The sequence below is a fragment of the Tachysurus vachellii genome, chromosome 3 (assembly GCF_030014155.1).
Source record: "Tachysurus vachellii isolate PV-2020 chromosome 3, HZAU_Pvac_v1, whole genome shotgun sequence".
Taxonomy (NCBI): Eukaryota; Metazoa; Chordata; class Actinopteri; order Siluriformes; family Bagridae; genus Tachysurus; species Tachysurus vachellii.
The window spans coordinates 17,053,862-17,074,129 of NC_083462.1; the positions used below are offsets into that span (position 1 = coordinate 17,053,862).

The window sequence follows — 20,268 nt, forward strand, 5'->3', positions numbered from 1 at the left end:
AATAGAAGCATTGAATAACAGAAAGAAAATTTTAATTTGAGAAAGACATTACAGTTCTCGCTTTATTGTTTATCAAAAGAACCCTTGAGGAACGTTTTGATGTTCTTGTGTTGTGCTGCAGGACGCTGAGATGGAGAGTTTGGCTGTGATGGAGAACGAGTTGGAGAACATGGCTCAGAAACTCCACAAGCTGCGACACGGCTGAAACACACTAGGTTCACCTCCAGAGGAACCTGATGCACACACACACACACAGACACGCACACATAGACACACACACACACACCGTGCTCTGCAGCATAAACACACGTTCAGGACATGATCCTGCTTCAGCTTCATCTCTGTCTTGCTCGCTTACTGAAGAACACGGCACATTAGAACATCACAAGATTAACAAGAAGAAGAAGAAGAATTATAATAAAAATCATAATAATTAAGAATAATAATTAATAATCAGTAAAGAGGAGGATTACGTGTTCTTTTAAAAATGCAATAATATTTTTATTTGAATAGAATTGAAGTGGAATTTCAGCTGGGGTTTATTTTAGACAAATAAAGATTGAGCGAGTTCTGAGTGAGTCATGCGACTGTTGATTGCTGTGTGTGATGTGAAAAAAACAAAACAAAAATTGAGCACGAAATGAAAAAAAGACAGAAAAGAGAGAATGAATAAAGGATGTTGTAACAACCAGGACTCAAGAGTGAAGACGTTTAATGACGTAGAGACCACAAATCAGCAACCAGATGATGAGCCACAGTGATAAAGAACAGGTCAGAATGTCAGGAGCAGATTCATGGATAATAAAGCATACGGAGAGTAAAGTGTCTCCACAGCAGGATCACCAGAGCAGCAAAAGATCAACCAGGAGCTTTCTGTTGGACCTGAAAGTTTCACACGTGTAATTTAGAAGCAGGGTTAAGAAACTTTGAAGCTCTTAAGCAAACACCAAACGTGTCAGCGCTGTTAGAATCTTACGGCTGGTCGCTTAGCAACAGACACCCAATCAGGAAGTGAATAGAGCCTCTGTGCCTCATATCAGGTGAAAACCAGGACGTAGCTGAACGACAGCGAACAAAAACGGCTCGGTAGATAGAGTCAGACGACAAAACACACTGTGAACATGACGGAAGTGCGGCGCACAAGGTCATGTGCAAACAGGAAATGATCAAAAGTCAGGGTAGGGCGCCCTCTGCTGGTGTGACTAAAATAGAAACTATAAAATATGAAGAATAAAAGGACAGGACACTGACAGGACAAGGACAGGACACTGGCACAACACAGTTGTTTAACTAGAGTTTATTCTCTGCACCCGTTTCCTTCCATTACATGTCATTGAAATGTGGCAACAACAACATATACACAAATACTGTGTGTACAGTATATACAAATATAACACACACACACAAAATATACCAGTGTTTAATTCTCAGTGAAAATCTCCTTATTTTCATATTTACATTTTTAGCTCTAAAAGAACACAGGTAGAGTGGGAGTGATGGTTCTGATCACACACACACACACAACCACAATGGCGCTGACATGAAGACCTCAATGGGATTGAAGTGGAGACTTTCAGCTTTAATTCTAGGGATTTACAAAAAAGAAAAATGAACTATTGAGGGTTATATAATCATTTATTTACAGAGTCTCTCCTCATCTTGGATGAAACTCTTTCCCGAGCCCAGGAAGGATCAGTAGAGTAACGGTTGAAGAGGCTGCTGGATCAAATCCCAGCCGTGTGTCTGGGAACTGAGTGAAGAAACGTGAAGAAACGAAAGAGTGGCTCAGTATGGTATGTACATTAAAGCTGAAGTTCTCGACTTCAGTCTCATCTAAATTGTTTCATGTCAAATCCACTGTGGTGGTGTACAGGAGCAAGAGCACAGAAATAATGACACTGTCCCAATACTTATGAACTTATGACTTTCATAAAAATCATCAGACTGTCCAGGAAAAATCTTCACTTAAAGACATATAAATCAACTGGAGAGTTTTTCTACACCTCCTTCATTCAGTTCTGTCCTAAATCGTCAGCTAGCCACTAATTCACATTCATACTAATCAGTTCTAGCTAATCACAGCTAGTGGTTAGCACAGCTCTAGTTTTTTATTTTCTTTGGTATCTGAAAACTTTTATCTGAAAGAATGAATCAGCTAGCATCGAAGATACAATCGTAGCTAAATAATGCTAGCGGCGCTCGTCTCGGGGGTCAGCGCATGTGTCATGGATCGAGTGGTTAAACGGAGAAACAGTCGACGTGTAAAAACGTCTCGCTCAAAGCTGGTGACTCTGATGGTCGAGGCAGTGAGGTGGTGATCCTGGTGTGACCCAGAAAAGTCATACTTTTGCGATTGCTTAATCTGAGGTTTGGTTCATGTTCAGTTGCGTTAAAACACAGATAAATTAAATTATCTTAGCAGCTGTAAAGGTTTCTCACTCTAGTGGGAGTGATGAATATTTAATTTGTGTTTATTTAAATGATGTACAGAGACACTGAGCGATGAAGATGAGGATGACAACGATACCATGAAGATTACACCTAATATTTACAAATATTAATAATGTTAGCCTGTCCTAGCCAGGATGCTAGTCTGCACTAGCCTGTACTAGTGGGAGTGTTGTCATGGTTACAGCGAGTGCTTTCCTATGAGCTTATCTGTTGTTGTTGTTGTTGTTGTTGTTGTTGACCCATCAGCTAGCACTTTGAGTAAAGAGGTATGAAGTTATGAATAGAAACAGAGCTGTTTGCTCCTCAAGAAGCTGCTTTGTCTAAACTTGTGCAATTCCCTTGTTTTTTTTCTCCACCTCTTTCTCTTAAAAAACGATTTCTCCTGCATGTGTAAGGCACGTTATGGTCAGTAAAGTCCAGTTCCTGAAAAAGCAGAGTAGTTAAATCACTTGGTTTAGTTCAGATATTGATTTGTTCTTTTCCTCTTCGATCTTTGCACAAATATCAGCACATCTTCGGTCATTACGCATACAGAGGCCTGACAGGAAGTGATGCAATTGAGCAGGAAGTGGTCAAACAGGGTCACTGTGAGGGCGTGTGTGCTGTGAGACGAGAGCGCCGGTGTTGGTGGTAGGTGGAACCCAGTTCAGCGTTGCAGCAGTTCAGACCCTTCTTCATCACCTCGCTGTCCATCATCAAGGCAACGCTCTCGTTTCCCAGCATGCCACAGGGCAGCTGGCTCACTCTGTTGGCTCGATTGGGGGCGTGGCCCTGCAGGACGCTGGTCAGGTGAGTCAGCAGGTCATCGAAGAACGTCGGGACTCCTTCATAACCTGGTGGAACGTATCAAATATTTATCATTATGACATGTGTACTAATTCACATTCATACACGGGGTCATGTGACATCACATACTTTAAGTAGAGCTCTGCCCACCTGACCAGGGGAGGATAAAACCTAGCTAGAACACTGCAGTCTTGTACACAGGGGTGAACGCCAACCATGTGTCTCTTTATATTTTTAATCTTTTCCTATTGATTACAGATGAAAGAAGTAACAGTTTTAACGTCTTCCCTAGGTTTTGTAATGAGACGAGGGAGGTGTTGACTCACTACTGCGATAAAACCACCTGAGAGAACACACACACACACACACACACACACACACACACACACACACACACATCACTACAGCAACAGCATGTCCCCTGTATCATGACTCACAAACACACTCGCTGATAAATATAACTGTGTAGCTGCAGATGCTCTGAATCTTTACTCCAGAATCTTTATTCTGCAGGAACTGTTATTTAATAAGAAAATATATAAACAAATATACACAACAATAAAGAGACAATATTTACGTTTTTACAGTAATTTACTGCCAGATTTTACTGCCTGATGCTTCACACATCAAGTATTAAATTCTTACACATTTAACTTATATGTTAATACTGAACATATATATAAATATTTACTGCTAAACAAGTCATGAATATTTATTGCTTATTTTTAATAGTTTTTAAAAGTCCAGGATGCAAAACAAGGAGCTGAAATTATTTGTCCTGACTGTATACTTGTTTACTGTAAAATAAAAAATGATTAAACTCTTCTACAGGAAGTTGTGAAATAAACAGATAAACATCACATCATGACATCATTTGTAGCTGAAACATGAAGAATGAAGCCAGCTTTATTTTACTCCATACTGACCCCGTGTGGTCCATAGGTAGAACTGCACCGGGACGGAACAGATAATCCGAATCTTTCAGATGAGTCGTATGCTAATGATTCGTTTCCTTTTGAACGGTCACTAAGGTAAGTGAATCAGGTGCTAAGGTGTGAATCCTTATTTTTTCTTTTCGCTGCAGCTGATGAGCTTCAGATGTGGAGGCCAAAGCAATACAACTATTTTAGTAACTTAATGATTATCAAACAGATGCATATATTAGTGTCTGACTCAGTGAAACATTTGATCTTGTGATTCACTCTCTTGTTCATATATCAGTGTTTGACTCAGTGAATCATTTGATCCTGTGATTCACTCTCTTGTTCATATATCAGTGTCGGATTCAGTGAATCATTTGATCCTGTGATTCACGCTCTTGTTCATATATCAGTGTTTGACTCAGTGAATCTTTTGATCCTGTGATTCACTCTCTTGATCATATATCAGTGTTTGACTCAGTGAATCTTTTGATCATGACTGACATTCAAATATTTAAAAAAAAGTCTTGAAAGATTAAGACAAATTGTTGTCATTTATAGATTAGTAAATGACTCATTGAGTCTCAGTGACTCCTTAAGTGCATCTTTAAGCCATGACCATGATTCTGTTCTCTCACATTCAGTGAACCATTTGATTCCCAGATGAATTAATATTTTCTGTGCAGGGCTACTTGTGAACACTTTAGTTTTGTTTTGCTTTAAACTTTAATTGTACTCTTTTCCCACCTGGAAAGGCGTTGATATCAATAACAGCGTGTTGTCCTGACTGGTTGTTGATGATGATGTCAATTCCAAACAGTGACACCCCGAGAATCTGTCTTAAACATCTGGAAATTTTCTGGATGACATCATCACTAGGTGCCCTGCACTGACCCTCCACGTCCTCCCTCTAATGAAGACACAAGGAAACAAGTGACATGGAAACATGAACAGAGAGAGAACTTGGGGGGGATACAGAGGGGGGAATAGAGGGAATATGAAGGAGCAGAGAGTCAGAACACACAGAAAACATAAAGAGAACATGGAGGAAAGAAAGAAAGAAAGAAAGAAAGAAAGAGAAAGATCAGAGGAGGACTGTGTAGCACACCCATGTTAACAGAAAGCTGAGATGATAAAATTGACTCACAGAGGTGAGGTCTGATGATGACTCTGGTTTGGACACATGATGACTGTTAAACGATATTGCTCTTCTGTCTGTGACACACACACACTTATTATAATCACACATCATATATATGTAATGAAGGAAATATAATTAACAACGCCTTTAAACATAAATAAACATGAGCATTATGACGTCACACTGCTCAAATAAATGTGATTGGCCAGCAACTAGCAGGGGGTGGAGTTTACTCAGATATTCTATAATTAAAGAAAAACTGTTTGATTACCTTTGGCATGTGGAACATGAAACACCTTGAGACACAGCAATTGTACATGTCTGTCTCCTTTAACCTCTAACCACAAATAAACCGACTAGCATTGATATTTATATTAATCCTTTTCTTTTGACTGTCTCATCATCACAGGGACAAAAGCTAGAAAAAAAGCAAAAGAGGTGAGCACACCTTTAAGGTGTAACAGGAAGTGGTCTAACCTGTAGGTCCAGACGGGAAGTTCCTAATGGAAGGTCTCTGCACCACTCTGTATGCCTCACCCACCACAAACACCTTGTAGAGCATAGCGTTGTGGTTTATGAAGCTCTGGAGCACGCAGGGGGGTGAGATATCCTTCAAGTCTTCCTCACTGAAGATTATGGCCATCTACAGGACACACAAACACACACAACAGATGACCCCCTGAAGGTACTCATTAACTAAGTGAATGTGCTCAGGTAACGAACGCACACACACACAAACACACACACACACACACACACACACACACACACACACAAACACACACAGTATCTGTACGAGGTGTGGTCAGGTTTGTTTTACAGCACTGAGATAACGAGGCTACGCTATGAGTTCAGTGAGTTTATAAAGCCAATAATTCCTCTGTGTGTGTGTGTGTGTGTGTGTGTGTATACAGTACACTCATAAACACACCTGACCATCAGCTCACCTGGATTCATTCTACTACTCAGAAGTAACTTATTCATGTGAAACATCCCACACAGTCAAGACAATTATTCTACGAGTCAAAGGCACAATCAATTCTTTATTGATTCATTATTTCTTCATTAATGATTCATTACTGACTCTTTAGTGATTCCATGTTCATTATGACTGCAGGACAGAAAAGCTATGAGAGATCTAGAGGTAAATAAAAAACTAGGGAACACACAAACACACAAACCCTTGTGTGCACAAGTTTGTGCACCCTGACATTGAACAGTCTTTTTACTTTTGTTAATTTCTTAATTTATTGCACTATATTTAATTAATCTGTGCTTCTTATTTTTTTTTGCCAGGAGCAATTCTGACTCAGAGACTCAGTGTCTGTAAATATTAAGAATTGCTAATATTCATCCTGTATGTTATAATGGGGTTCAGTTACATCAGTTTATGAACATAAAGTTTTGGTGTTCGGTTAGACAGCAGGGGCAGATAGATGGGGCGTACAAACTTTCGCTCTGTTGTGTAAATGACCTGTGGCAGTGTCACAGATAGCCGAGGCGAGGAGGAGGAGCATCACACGGTCATGAGACAAAATGGGCATGTGCTCAAATACATAAGACAAGTTAGATCATTAACGAGGAGTGTAATAACAGCACACACACACACACACACACACACACGCACACACACACGCTTACCTCATGAGAGTTCACACCGTGCGCTACCTGAGTCTTACACACTGTAACAGGAAACATGAAAACCACAATGTAGAGTGTTAGTGTAGAGTATTACACACAGCATCACTGTTATAAACACGTCTATCTATCTATCTATCTATCTATCTATCTATCTATCTATCTATCTATCTATCTATCTATCTATCGTGGTATGAAAAAGTGTTGGCCCCCTTCCTGATTTGTTATTTTTTGCATGTTTGTCACACTTTTATGTTTCAGATCATTAAACAAATTTAAATATTAGTCAAAGATAACACAAGTAAACACAACATGCAGTTTTTAAATGAAGGTTTTTATTATTATGGAAAAACAAAATCCAAACCCACATGGCCCTGTGTGAAAATGTGTTTGCCCCCTGTTAAAACATAACACCTGAAAACATAACACCAGATAACTGTAGTTTATCACACCTGAGTTTAATTTCTCTAGCCACACCCAGGCCTGATTACTGCCACACCTGTTCACTATCAAGAAATCACTTAAATAAGACCTGACTGACAAAGTGACGTAGACCAAAAGATCTTCAAAAGCTACACATCATGTCGAGATCCAAAGACATTCAGGAACAAATGAGAAAGAAAATAATTGAAATCTATCAGTCTGGAAAAGGTTATAAAGTCATTTCTAAAACTTTAGGACTCCAGTGAACCACAGTGAGAGCCGTTATACACAAATGGTGAAAACATGGAACAGTGGTGAACCTTCCCAGGAGTGACTGGCCGACCACAATTGCCCCAAGAGCAGCGACGACTCATCCAAGATGTCACAAAACACCCCACAACAACATCCAAAGAACTGCAAGCCTCACTTGCCTCAGTTAAGGTCAGTGTTCATGACTCCACCATAAGAAAGAGACTGGGCAAAAATGGCCTGCATGGCAGAGGTCCAAGACTAAAACCACTGCTGAGCAAAAAGAACATAAAGCTCATCTCAGATTTGCCAGAAAACATCTTGATGATCCCAATGACTTTTGGGAAAATACTCTGTGGACTGATGAGACAAAAGCTGAACATTTTGGAAGGTGTGTGTCCCATTACATCTGGTGTAAAAGTAACACTGCATGTCAGAAAAAGAACATCATACCAACAGTAAAATATGGTGGTGGTAGTGTGATGGTCTGGGGCTGTTTTGCTTCTTCAGGGCCTGGAAGACTTGCTGTGATAAATGGAACCATGAATTCTGCTGTCTACCAAAAAATCCTGAAGGACAAAAATGTGGCCATCTGTTTGTGACCTCAAGCTGATGTGAACTTGGGTTCTGCAGCAGGACAATGAGCCAAAACACACCAGCAAGTCCACCTCTGAATGTCTGAAGAAAAACAAAATGAAGACTTTGGAGTGGCCGAGTCACCTGAATGCTATTGAGATGCTGTGGCAGGACCTTAAAAACAACAATTTTTTGAACAATTTGAATTACAACAACTCTGTAAAGACAAGGGGACCAAAATTCCTCCACAGCGCTGTAACAGACTCACTGCAAGTTATCACTAACGCTTGATTGCAGTTGTTGCTGCTAAGAGAGGCCCAACCAGTTATTAGGTTTAGGGGCAAATACTTTTTCACACAGGGCCATGTGGGTTTGGATTTTGTTTCCCCTTAATAATAAAAACCTTCATTTAAAAACTGCATGTGTTTACTTGTTATTTTTGACTAATATTCAAATTTGTTTGATGATCTGAAACATTAAAGTGTGACAAATATGCAAAAAAAAAAAAAAAATCAGGAAGGGGCCAACATTATGTATGTACTGAAGGGAAAGGGATGAATAGAGTAATGAGATGTTATGAAGTTCATATAAAGGGGAAGGTAATGAATATAATAGGACTATAATATAATAAGACTTTATGAAGTAGATATGAAATTGTACGTACTGAATGGAGTCTAATGAACAGGGTAATAAGACGTTATGAATGTGTACGTACTAAAGGGGAAGGTGATGTCTCTTTTGTGGAGCTGCTCCAACATGTCAGGGCCGCACCCACTGCTGAGCACGAGGAACGGAGGAGAACAGATCCGCTCATCTACATCAACACAGATTAGCAAATTAGCACAAGGTTAGCCTATTTAACATGGGTTCCCACTCTTTTTCAGAGATCATTTTCCAGGACTTTTCCAGGACATTTCAAATTTAGCAAAAAAAAGACAAGGATCACAGATTCATGGCCTAAAGTAATATGTTCTTCTCTCCAGAAGTCTTTAAAACAATGTTCGAGCACTTAAACCATTCCTAGCACCTGAAACCGCCAACACAAGACAGCGTCATCCGTCACAGCGAGATTAAACAGCATAACAAAAAACCCGTCAAAATTCAGCATCCCTGAACAGAGCGCTTTCTGTTACTAACGTTAATTGTTTTGACCAGTTGTAAACTGTTCTTTAAATGATCAAGAACATTTGAAAATAATTTTCCAGGACAATTTATGTTTTCTCTCATTTTCCATGTGTTTTCCAGGACTGAAACTTTGGTCATTAATTTTCCAGGATTTACAGGTTTTCCAGGACGCGTGGGAACCTGGAAAGTTGCACGAATGCAACTTTGTAATATAGAATTAGAATTAAAACTGAAGGTGTAGATTAGGGCGGGGACAGTCTGTCAGACGGGGGCGTGTCCCTGATCGTGTCCTGAAGACTTTTGGTTGTTTCCTCACTCACTGCTTTATTCTGGATTCTCTGGAATCTCAGAAGCTGTTGATTCATTTCCTAAAACAGCTTTTCATCTTCAGTGTCCCGAGCACTAGCATTAGAATTAGCTTGGTGTTGCACTGTCGATGGTGAACATTCCAAAAGACGATATTGCTCCTGTTGCTATGTTAACTCACTGCTTTAGTGGTAAACAGCATGTAGCGCGTGTAGCGTTTCGTCTTCAATCTGTTCCGCAGCAGTTTATATATAAACTCATTAAATCTCGGAGAGGCAAACAAACTCTAAGAGATGAATCATCTCCTGACAGAAAGTGGTTTTAGTCAATGTGGGTGTATATTTTTTTTAAATCTATCCCGAGTTTGAGATGCGAAGATGACCTGAACTCAGCGTTAAGTGCAGATGATGTGAAGTGATACAGGGGGGACTGTAGTGTTATCGTGTTCTGTGTTGTTTCCTACGCTAATAACTGTGGAAGCGGTTGCCTGGTGAGAGAGCGTCAGAGGCGTGGAATTCTAAACACAGCTCTCTGCTCTATTACACACCGGAGCCAAGGCTGTTAACCTCAGCTCACATCTGACACACACACACACACACACACACACAAACACACACACACGCCCCCCTGCTGAAAAATCCAGCATAAACCAGCATGAATTCCATGCTGGTCCAGGCTGGTTTTTACTGGTTCATGCTGGTATAGTGCTGGTATAATGCTGGTCAGTGCTGGTATAGTGCTGCTATAGTGCTGGTATAGATGGGTGGCCAGCATGGTGTTATCAAGCAAAACGGGGCTGGTGTAGCTGGTTAACCAGTATGATCTTGCTGGTATGAACTTTATGGGAACAAGCTTTATTTTTGCTTGTGTATGTTTCTATGTAACACATTATTATAAGATTAAAACACAATATATTGGAATATATTTAATCAGGGGCGTCACTAGGCCCTTTTTAGGGGGGCTTTAGCTTCTGCCCAGCCCCCTTAAAAATTCTTTTGATTAATTATCGCTTCAGTCCCCTTTAAAACGCATTTGAAGCGGCGACAAGCTGCGTCATGTTTCGGCTCCTCCCCTGAACTGAGTCTGCGTGGATTCAGCGCGTTTTTCAATCCGCAGGGACGGCGAGCTGAGCGAACATCAGAGAGTATAAGGTGTGTGTGCTTTTATTGATGGATTGCTATGATATGACATCTGCATCGGTGCAGTTCTTGTAATTGCAGTTTACTGGACCAATACACAGTTCGGTTTCTCATCCAATGCGTCTTTGCTGCGTTCAACTTCAGCCCTTATCACAGTGTGATAGTTGTTTTTTCTTCCAACAAAAAAGTCTTCATTGTAAAAAAAAAAAATACATTCACAACTCAAAATTTTCTAGTAACTGGTCACATCTAAATTTTTCATTTTTTTTACAGTGAAATACAGGGAATACAATGGAATAGTGGATTGCAATAAGGTTTGTAGTATACTGTACAACCCTACCCTGGGGGCTGAGCACCCCTAAAATGAAAATTCTAGAATCGCCCCTGTATTTAATTATAAGGGTGTTATTTCTTTTGCTCCCTCTTTTGAATAAAGAACTGAAATAACAAAGCTCAAAAAGCTTTGAATAACAAAGAATAAAAACATTTAAAAATCCTTCGTTAGGGATTAAAGTGTCTCCACAAATTAAATATAGTAATACCAACAAATGTTGACTTCCCGGGCTCCATGAGGGAAGCAGCATATAAATCATACAGAATGATGGTTTTTGAAATATATATATAATCAATTTGTCTCAATTAAGAAAGATAAGTTGTTTGTTTGTTTTTTTAGTAAAGCGGTAATGTGAAGAGATATTACCCAACATCAGCATTGCTATGCAACCTTTAAAGCAACTATGTTCACGAAGGTAAATGTAGTTCCTGCACTTTCCTAAAATAAATCTCGCAATGTTTTCGACTACATTATATACCTTACAGTGTTTATCGAAATTAGCATAAGTGCACATGTTCCAGATCATCTTGTTTTTGCCACCGTAATTAGGATTTTGTTTTGGGGTAAATAAAAAGCTTCCGCTTCTACATGACGAATCTGCTGATCACTGGGAATCAGAATGTTGGCATACGTGAGGTACCTGGATGACGGCTGCACGGCAGTTGCATCAACTAGCGAAATTAAGGACTTTAACTATGACATGTTTGACCAAACTCAGGTGTATTGGATACGATGGAAGCAAGACTTCAGGGCACAAATACTGATGCTTAAAGGTATGTAACTTAAGCAGTAGCTGTTTTATCGTAACTCGTTCACTGCACAATATAAACAAATGAGTGATATATAGTTTTGTTTCTTATTTTGTTTCTATAATTTTTCAGAGAATAAAGAAGACATAGAGCAGGATTTGTCTAAAGGCAAACGACTCCGGGTAGCACCTCTTAAAAAAACATGGTCATTGACACCACATACTACTTGTACCTCGGTAAAAGAGAGAGCGGAAGCTAAGACCAAAAATGTGTGTTGTAAAGGTTATATTGTGTAACGTTATTTGTGCACGTGTGTATATTATAGTGTGATGGCAAATGTCATTGTCCAATAAATATTTTAAACAAACTTATACATACATACACACACACATTATATATATATATATATATGTATATATGTATATATGTATATATATATATATATATATATATATATATATATATATATATATATTGTGTGTGTGTGTGTGTGTGTGTGTGTGTGTGTGTGTGTGTGTGCGTATATGTGTGTATATGTGTGTATATATATGTGTGTGTGTATCAGCACACCAGCATCCCAGGCTGTTCGGCCCACACACCAGGATCCCAGGCTGGTCGGCCAGCACACCAGCATCCAAGGCTGGTCGGCCAGCACACCAGAAACCAGCACCTAATACTGGACCAGCATACCACCATCCCAGGCTGTTCGGCCAGCACACCAGCAATCAGCACCTAATGCTGGACTAGCATACCACCATCCCAAGCTGGTCCCAGCATGCAAAACATACCTTATGCTGGACCAGCAATGCTGTTTTTTAAGCAGGGCTGGCAAACGCTGCTTTCTGTAGCCAAAGCCAGCTTTATTTACATGCATGCTCAATTCTGTCTTAATATCTCATCAGTTACTCATCCTTAAATATAGACGCAGGATTCGGGGTAGGAGACTATCTGCCGTAAATTACATCATCTTGAACTCTCTCTTCTTACTTGATCTCACACAAACGCTTGATAAAATAAATCATGACGCACACCTTTCCCGTCTTTCAGCTACTTTTTGCGTCTGGTTAAATCCCAGCTCGACAACAGACGTCCTTTCACTGCTATCTCTCCTGCTCCTATAGCTGGAGATGGTCCTCAAGGCCCAGTACTCAGTCCTCTCTTTTTATGTGATGAAGCAGAGATCCAAAGCTGAATAATTCTTAACAACATCACATCCTGAAGAGTTTTATTCTTTTATTCTTCTTACTGTACACAGCAATATTACCAATTATTCATGTCATACTTTTTATCCATTTATAGTTACATTTAAAGATAGCAAACATAAGTGGGAAGTTCTTGCTCTCCCTCACCTGCCAGTCTATTATTTCTTTCTTTGTCATGTTACTGAGAATTCAAAGGAACTTGCGTGAACTCTGTCCTGCTGAAGATGTCAGAAAACAAAGTTTTACTTCTGACACTAGGGACTTCTTCCTTAAATGTTAGGTAACCACATTTTTCCTTATTGAAATCCTCACCATTCACACGGCTTTAACAGTTTTATTATACAGTGTTTACTTTAAAGTGATTATTAGTATTCGTAGTAGTAACTCCGGACATCTTTCAGTGGTTATTGATGTTAAGAAATCAAGAATAATTCGCTCTTAATTAATAAGAGACATATAGATGTTATGTATGTTTGTAGATGTTACGTGAAGGATGGAGATTTTACAGCAAGGATGATTTAAAAAGTTAATAATCCCTTACTTTCATCTGGACCATCAGCTTGTGCATGTTTGTGTGTGTGTGTACAGTGTGTACTGACCCTCCAGACACTCCTCCATTCTGTGTATCAGTGCGTAGGACCTAAAGCGGTCGAGCAGCGTGCGGATCCCAGAAAGTGGATCCAGGATGACGGTCTCAGGGTGAGCATCGATGTATTCCTGACAGGAACATGAAGAACACGTACATAACGAACTCTACATTTAATAACTAATCCCACACGACTCCCAAACTGTACACAAAGGAGCGGTCAGTTATAAAGATCTACAGATAATAACTACGAGGAAATAAAAGTCTACCAAGACCTTTTTGAATCAAAATGTTTAAAGCAGTTTATAAAAGTGATGAAGATGTGGTTCCACCTGCACGCTCTGGATCAGTCTCTGAGCCTTGATCACATTCTGATCAGCTTCCACGATGTGGTCCGTCAGTTTGTGGATGATGGCATCGAGCGGGCCCTGATCCTCCATCGGCCTGCTCAGATCCAGCTACAAAACCACAGGTCAAGATTTATTAGGATTGAAATTATTATATTTATACTACTGTTCAGGCTCAGACTCAAGACAAACCAGGAACAATACATTACACACAGAACTTTCCTTCTAACTGCTATGTGCGTTATTAAGGGTTCTTCAGCCGTGTCTCTGGAGGAACCCTAAATTACAGTTTCCCTATCAGAAAGGGTTCAAAGTGGGGTTTTGCTTATCTCCAGCTGAATTCCTGTAAAGTGGCTCCATGGTTTAAAATGTGCTGTACAAATTGTAGGAGGCTAAGAGCCATAACTTATTCAATAAACCCTCAAAGAACCCTTTTTGTATGTTTTTAAAGTATGTATCTATATATTGTGGTAAAAAGTCAAATTATTTTTCATTCTTTTCTTCTGGAGAACCTTAAATGTTCTATGCAGAACTTTACAGAAATGACTGGTGTGAAGGTTCTATAAGGTTCTTCCATTCTTCACTCATGGAACCCTTAAAGGTTTAACATAGAATCATACAGCCAATGAGTTTTCTATCAGAATCCCTTTTAGATGTTTAACAACACTTAATTATCTAAAGAACCTTTAAAGGACCCAGTGTGTTTTAAGGGATTGTGTAATAACTGAGTGTGTAGCATTTACCAGTTAGATTCTTGGTACCTGGTGCAAAAAATATTTATTCAAGGTTCCTTTAAGATTCCATTGGATAATTAAGGGTTAACAAAGGATTAGATCAGGATCAGAACTGGTTAACAGAAGAACCTCTCTTTGGAAGTATATGGCCCATAATTATCTAATGAACTATTACAGAACTCTTGAAGAACATTTAGAATGAATCGTGTAAGTGTGCAGTACAAGCTACTAATTATCGCTAAGTATTTTCTTCTTAATAATTAGAATGTCTTGAGTACTTATTTTAATACCGTTGTATTTGGTACACTTTTAGAAAAAAGGTTCTTCCAGGGTACTTTAATGATTCATTGGACACATAAAAGTTCTAATACTCCTACACAGGTAGCCAGTATAGAGTTCCTGCTTAATGAATCCTAAAGGTTCTATGTAGAACCCTACAGTGATATCTAATGAATAATGATATTCTTCTGAAGACTGAGAACCGTAAATACATTTTATCTTTTATCTGAACTGTTTTAAGGGAGTTAACTGGATAAATAAGGTTCTTAGCCTGGTAAAAGGGTTCTATTGGTACTTTTTCTGAGCGGGTAACACTATATAGGCAGTTCTAGAGGAACAACCGAAGAACTTTATAAGAAGTGTTCTGTATTTTCTGAGCATGGTTGAGAAGATGCAGTGTTAATGCAGAGCGTACAGTCTTATCTAGACCTTTAATGATTTATTGCAGGAATCTTATTTACACGTCTAAAGGTTATTACTGTATTCTTTAAACAGAGGCATGGACTTTGGACATTGTTGCTAATGTTTGTAATAAACACAATATGAACTATATCTCGGTTAAACACAGCAACATTAACCAGTTTACCCAGTACAGTGGTGTCCAGTTCCACCGTCAGAATAGAGACGGACGTATGAAAATATTTTCTATGAATATACCCACCTCTAGCAGACAAAAAAAGGTTAAACGTCAGAAAAGTTTGTTTCATTCTTTAATCTTAATCTCAGTTCTTTTCTTGTCCCTATTGGAGAACCCAGAAACATTTCCTTTTATCTTTTGGGAAATTGGGAGTATTTTCTTGTTGTCAGAGTTGGCAACTTTTCAGAAAGCTGAGAACCTACACACTTTACTGAGATATCCTGATAAATATTGCGATATATTTAGGGCCCGAGCACCAAATGGTGCGAAGCCCTATTGTTTTTGCTCGGGAGTATTATTAGGGCCTGAGCACCGAATGGTGCGAAGCCCTATTGTTTTTCCTCGGGAGTATTATTTTTTTATTTTTTATTTTTATTTTTTTATTTTTTCCCACACATTGGCCAATTGGGGTCCCTTAACATGCTCGAAAACTCTTGAAATTTTGAACACATGTCAGAGTCGCGCGACACTAGGATTGGACAAAGGTTGGAATACGGGCGTGGCAGGGGGGCTCTGTAGCGCCCCCTGTAATGCAAAAACAAACATTGGTGCACAGATCGGGCAAATATGTACGCACATGTACGAGAGTTGGTAAGCATATAGATCTCATCGACCCGAACAACTTTCGCGCTCTAAACTATGAGCTCCGCCCAACAGGAAGTCGGCCATTTTGGATTGTTTTATAAGTGCATGCGGTGAACTTTTAAATACTCCTCCTAGGGAATTCATGCGATTGACATCAAACGTTGTGAACATGATGCCGAGACATTGCACTTGCTAAATTGCGAAGGGATTTTTGATATCTCGAACGGTGCTGCCATGGCGAGGCGACAAAGTTATGGCGAATTCAGAGAAACAGGAAGTGTCTAATATCTAAAGCAAAAAATGTCTTATTGGGAAGACACGTGGTGTGTATGTTCGGCCAAGGATTCCGATCGCATCTATGTGCCTATTGTGAATCTCGGACATAGCGCCACCAACAGGCACCAGGAAGTGTGTCAGTCACAACAGTTGCATGTGGTGAACTTTTATATACTCCTCATAGGGAATTCATGCGATTCACACCAAAAGTGGTCAACATGATGCCGAGACATTGCACTTGCTAAATTGCGAAGGGATTTTTGATATCTCGAACGGTGCTGCCATGGCGAGGCGACAAATTTATGGTGAATTCAGAGAAACAGGAAGTGTCTAATATCTAAAGCAAAAAATGTCTTATTGGGAAGACACGTGGTGTGTATGTTCGGCCAAGGATTCCGATCGCATCTATGTGCCTATTGTGAATCTCGGACATAGCGCCACCAACAGGCACCAGGAAGTGTGTCAGTCACAAAGGTGGAATTTTTCACAGTTGCATGCAATGGACTTTTAAATACTCCTCCTAGAGGATTCATGCGATTGACACCAAAAGTGGTCAACATGATGTTTAGACGTTGTAGATGATAAATTGCGTAGGGATTTTTGCTATCTTGAACGCTGTTCACATGGCAAAACGTCAAACTTTACTTTCTTTTTCAGGCATATTTAAGGCTTTTGGTGTGCTTAGATTAACTTGAAATTTGACACATACATCACATTTGTCGGCTGTTAAGTGTGGACAAAAAGGTCAGACAAAGGTGTGTCTCTTAAGTGGCTCACTAGCGCCCCCATTTGTCTAAAATGTGGGGTTTCATTTACCTACAGTCCCCAAATGGGTCAGTAACAACATAAAATAGTCCACTGATATTTACCCACTTGATGCACTTGCCCACCGTGCATTGTTTTCTGGAAGGCACCGTATAGCGATGAACAAACGTGCGAAGGCCCGTCATCGCTGCTTGCAGCTATATTTTATTTATTTATTTATTTATTTTTCCCACACATTGGCCAATTGGGGTCCCTTAACATGCTCGAAAACTCTTGAAATTTTGAACACATGTCAGAGTCGCGCGACACTAGGATTGGACAAAGGTTGGAATACGGGTGTGGCAGGGGGGCTCTGTAGCGCCCCCTGTAATGCAAAAACAAACATTGGTGCACAGATCGGGCAATTATGTACGCACATGTACGAGAGTTGGTACGCATATAGATCTCATCGACCCGAACAACTTTCGCGCTCTAAACTATGAGCTCCGCCCAACAGGAAGTCGGCCATTTTGGATTGTTTTATAAGTGCATGTGGTGAACTTTTAAATACTCCTCCTAGGGAATTCATGCGATTGACATCAAACGTGGTGAACATGATGCCGAGACATTGCACTTGCTAAATTGAGAAGGGATTTTTGATATCTCGAACGGTGCTGCCATGGCGAGGCGACAAATTTATGGTGAATTCAGAGAAACAGGAAGTGTCTAATATCTAAAGCAAAAAATGTCTTATTGGGATGACACGCGGTGTGTATGTTCGGCCAAGGATTCCGATCGCATCGATGTGCTTATTGTGAGTCCCGGGTATAGCGTATCAGTCACAAAGGTGGATTTTTTGACAGCTGCATGCGGTAAACTTTTAAATACTCCTCCTAGGGGATTCATGCAATTGAGACCAGACTTGACGCAGAGATATTGGAGATGCAAAATTGCGAACGGATTTTTGATATCTCAAACACTGTTGCCATGGCATCGTGTCAAAGGTTACTTTTATTTCAGGCATATTTAAGGCTTTTGGCGTGCTTAGATTAACTTGAAATTTGACACATACATCACATTTGTCGGCTGTTAAGTGTGGACAAAAAGGTCAGACAAAGGTGTGTCTCTTAAGTGGCTCACTAGCGCCCCCGTTTGTCTAAAATGTGGGGTTTCATTTACCTACGGTCCCCAAATGGGTCAGTAACAACATAAAATAGTCCACTGATATTTACCCACTTGATGCACTTGCCCACCGTGCATTGTTTTCTGGGAGGCACCGTATAGCGATAAACAAACGTGCGAGGGCCTGCCATCGCTGCTTGCAGCTATATTTTTTTATTAAAGTTTTAATGTGATGTTAATTTTTTTTAAATCTATAAACATTCTAAAATTCTCCTTCAGTGCTTTTTTTTTTACATTTTTAATGAATAACGTAATTATGACAAGATGTTACAGATGTTCGCAGATGTTACATAAAGTTTTTTTAAGTTTAAAACCTTAAAAATAGTGATTTCTGACAGAACTAATAAGCCGATGCTGACGTCAAGAGCCGTGTGGGCTGAAATGACTAAAAATAAAAGTCAAAGGGAAGTTTGGAGTAAATCCTGGAGCCAGATCCTGAGGGAGCGACTCTCTGGAGCATGCAGATATTTCTTTGGAAGAAAAAGCCAGGATTTTTGGCAGAAAAGATTAAGATTATGGATGGAGGAAGAGGAGGAGGAAGAGTTATCTAAGGTCATCAGGTTCGAGGTGGTCGTTTACAGAGCTGTTCCAAATCAGCACTGTGTCCCGGACTGAAGGAGAAGAACACTTCCTGAGTGCTTTTATAAATGATACCATGAAAGAAATATGTTTTGTTCCCTCAAGAGCCATTTTTAGGTTTCAGTCTTTAATCGTTGAACCATTTTTCTTGTTATGATAACAAACAGAACAATCATTTAAAGCACAGAGATCCTTTCACACGGGGCTACCATTTAGTGAGAAAGACATTTTTAGCTCTCTGTGACAGAGAAGTTTAAGGGCAGAATGAACAGGAACATCACTCTGTTCTTTCCTTTAGGAACCTAAGGAACTTCTGGACCTTCAGGGCTTGGCACCTTTATGATGCTGAAGCTTTTATTCAGACAAATATACAGAAGCTGTTAAAATCATCAAGGACTCAATCCACCCCAGTAACCATCTTTTCACTTTGCTGCCATCTGGTAAGTGCTTCCGTAGCCTGATGGCAAAAACCGAGAGACTTAGGAGGAGTTTCTTCCCCCAGGCCATCAGGCTCCTAAACTCAAAACCAGCCTCTTAACATCTTCATGTCTCCATTTAATATTCACTTATCAGTAAGAGATATTCATCATTCACTACCTCACATTGAAATACTGTAAGTGTCAACCTGTTTGCACATTTGCCTCTTGCACATTCCTGTGTATCTTAATACTTAAGACTACACTATAATGCACATATGCACATAGCCTTTTGTACATCCCTGTGTATCTCAATATTTATGACTACAGTTTACTTTCATGCACACTATTTTTCATTCTATATTTAATTACACAGTATACATCTTTTATATTTTATTCTTATATTTTTACTGTTTACTTTTATTTCACTCTGTTTTTTAATCTGTGTTGTATGTTTTAATAATTGCACTGTCCATGGAGCGGAACTGATTCACATTTCACTGCTAGTTATATAATGCTCTATATAATTGTGTATGTGACAAATAAAAAATCTTAACTTGAATATATCAGGCGTTCTCTGGGCGGGGCGTCTGTGGGCGGGGTGTCTGTGGGCCGAGCCTTAGTGGGTGATTCAAATTTGTGAAATATAAAAAGGAAGAGAAGAATTTTCTGGAAATATTCAGCCAGCACACAGCTGACCAACATCAATCACTGACAACTTTTATGAGAAACACACACAACAGACTAGTGTTAATTTCGTCAGACGAGACGAGACGAAATATGTTCGTCAACAACCTTTTTTTCATGACTAAGACGAGACGATGACAAGACTGCACCACTGTCCAAAAACGCTGACTAAGACTA

At 39.6% G+C, this 20,268-nt stretch overlaps 2 protein-coding genes and 2 long non-coding RNA genes across 5 annotated transcripts in view; 2 read left to right on the top strand and 2 right to left on the bottom strand.

Moving 5' to 3' along the window:
- The window catches only part of chga (chromogranin A), a 10,559-nt gene extending 9,985 nt beyond the window's left edge, over positions 1-574 (top strand). The window contains exon 8 of the mRNA XM_060866064.1: positions 122-574. Coding sequence (XP_060722047.1) covers positions 122-205 — 84 coding nt within the window. The 3' untranslated portion in view covers positions 206-574. The remainder of the gene's footprint in view (positions 1-121) is intronic.
- LOC132843021 (uncharacterized) overlaps positions 1-1,115 on the bottom strand; it is a 2,650-nt gene extending 1,535 nt beyond the window's left edge. The window contains exons 1-2 of the long non-coding RNA XR_009648090.1: positions 977-1,115; positions 1-882 (exon numbers count right to left, since the gene is read on the bottom strand). The exon at positions 1-882 is cut by the window's left edge and continues 1,535 nt beyond it. This is a non-coding gene — a long non-coding RNA (uncharacterized LOC132843021). The remainder of the gene's footprint in view (positions 883-976) is intronic.
- Positions 1,116-1,281: 166 nt separating this feature from the next.
- itpk1a (inositol-tetrakisphosphate 1-kinase a) overlaps positions 1,282-20,268 on the bottom strand; it is a 31,530-nt gene continuing 12,543 nt past the window's right edge. For both annotated transcript variants that reach the window (XM_060866062.1, XM_060866063.1), the window contains 8 exons: positions 13,958-14,083; positions 13,639-13,756; positions 8,900-8,998; positions 6,940-6,980; positions 5,776-5,941; positions 5,305-5,372; positions 4,905-5,067; positions 1,282-3,284 (listed from right to left, as the gene is read on the bottom strand). In XM_060866062.1, coding sequence (XP_060722045.1) covers positions 3,034-3,284; positions 4,905-5,067; positions 5,305-5,372; positions 5,776-5,941; positions 6,940-6,980; positions 8,900-8,998; positions 13,639-13,756; positions 13,958-14,083 — 1,032 coding nt within the window. In that variant the 3' untranslated portion in view covers positions 1,282-3,033. The remainder of the gene's footprint in view (positions 3,285-4,904; positions 5,068-5,304; positions 5,373-5,775; positions 5,942-6,939; positions 6,981-8,899; positions 8,999-13,638; positions 13,757-13,957; positions 14,084-20,268) is intronic.
- Positions 11,460-12,195, top strand: LOC132843022 (uncharacterized). The gene is made up of 3 exons (XR_009648091.1): positions 11,460-11,503; positions 11,638-11,861; positions 11,970-12,195. It is a non-coding gene; the product is annotated as an uncharacterized LOC132843022 (long non-coding RNA).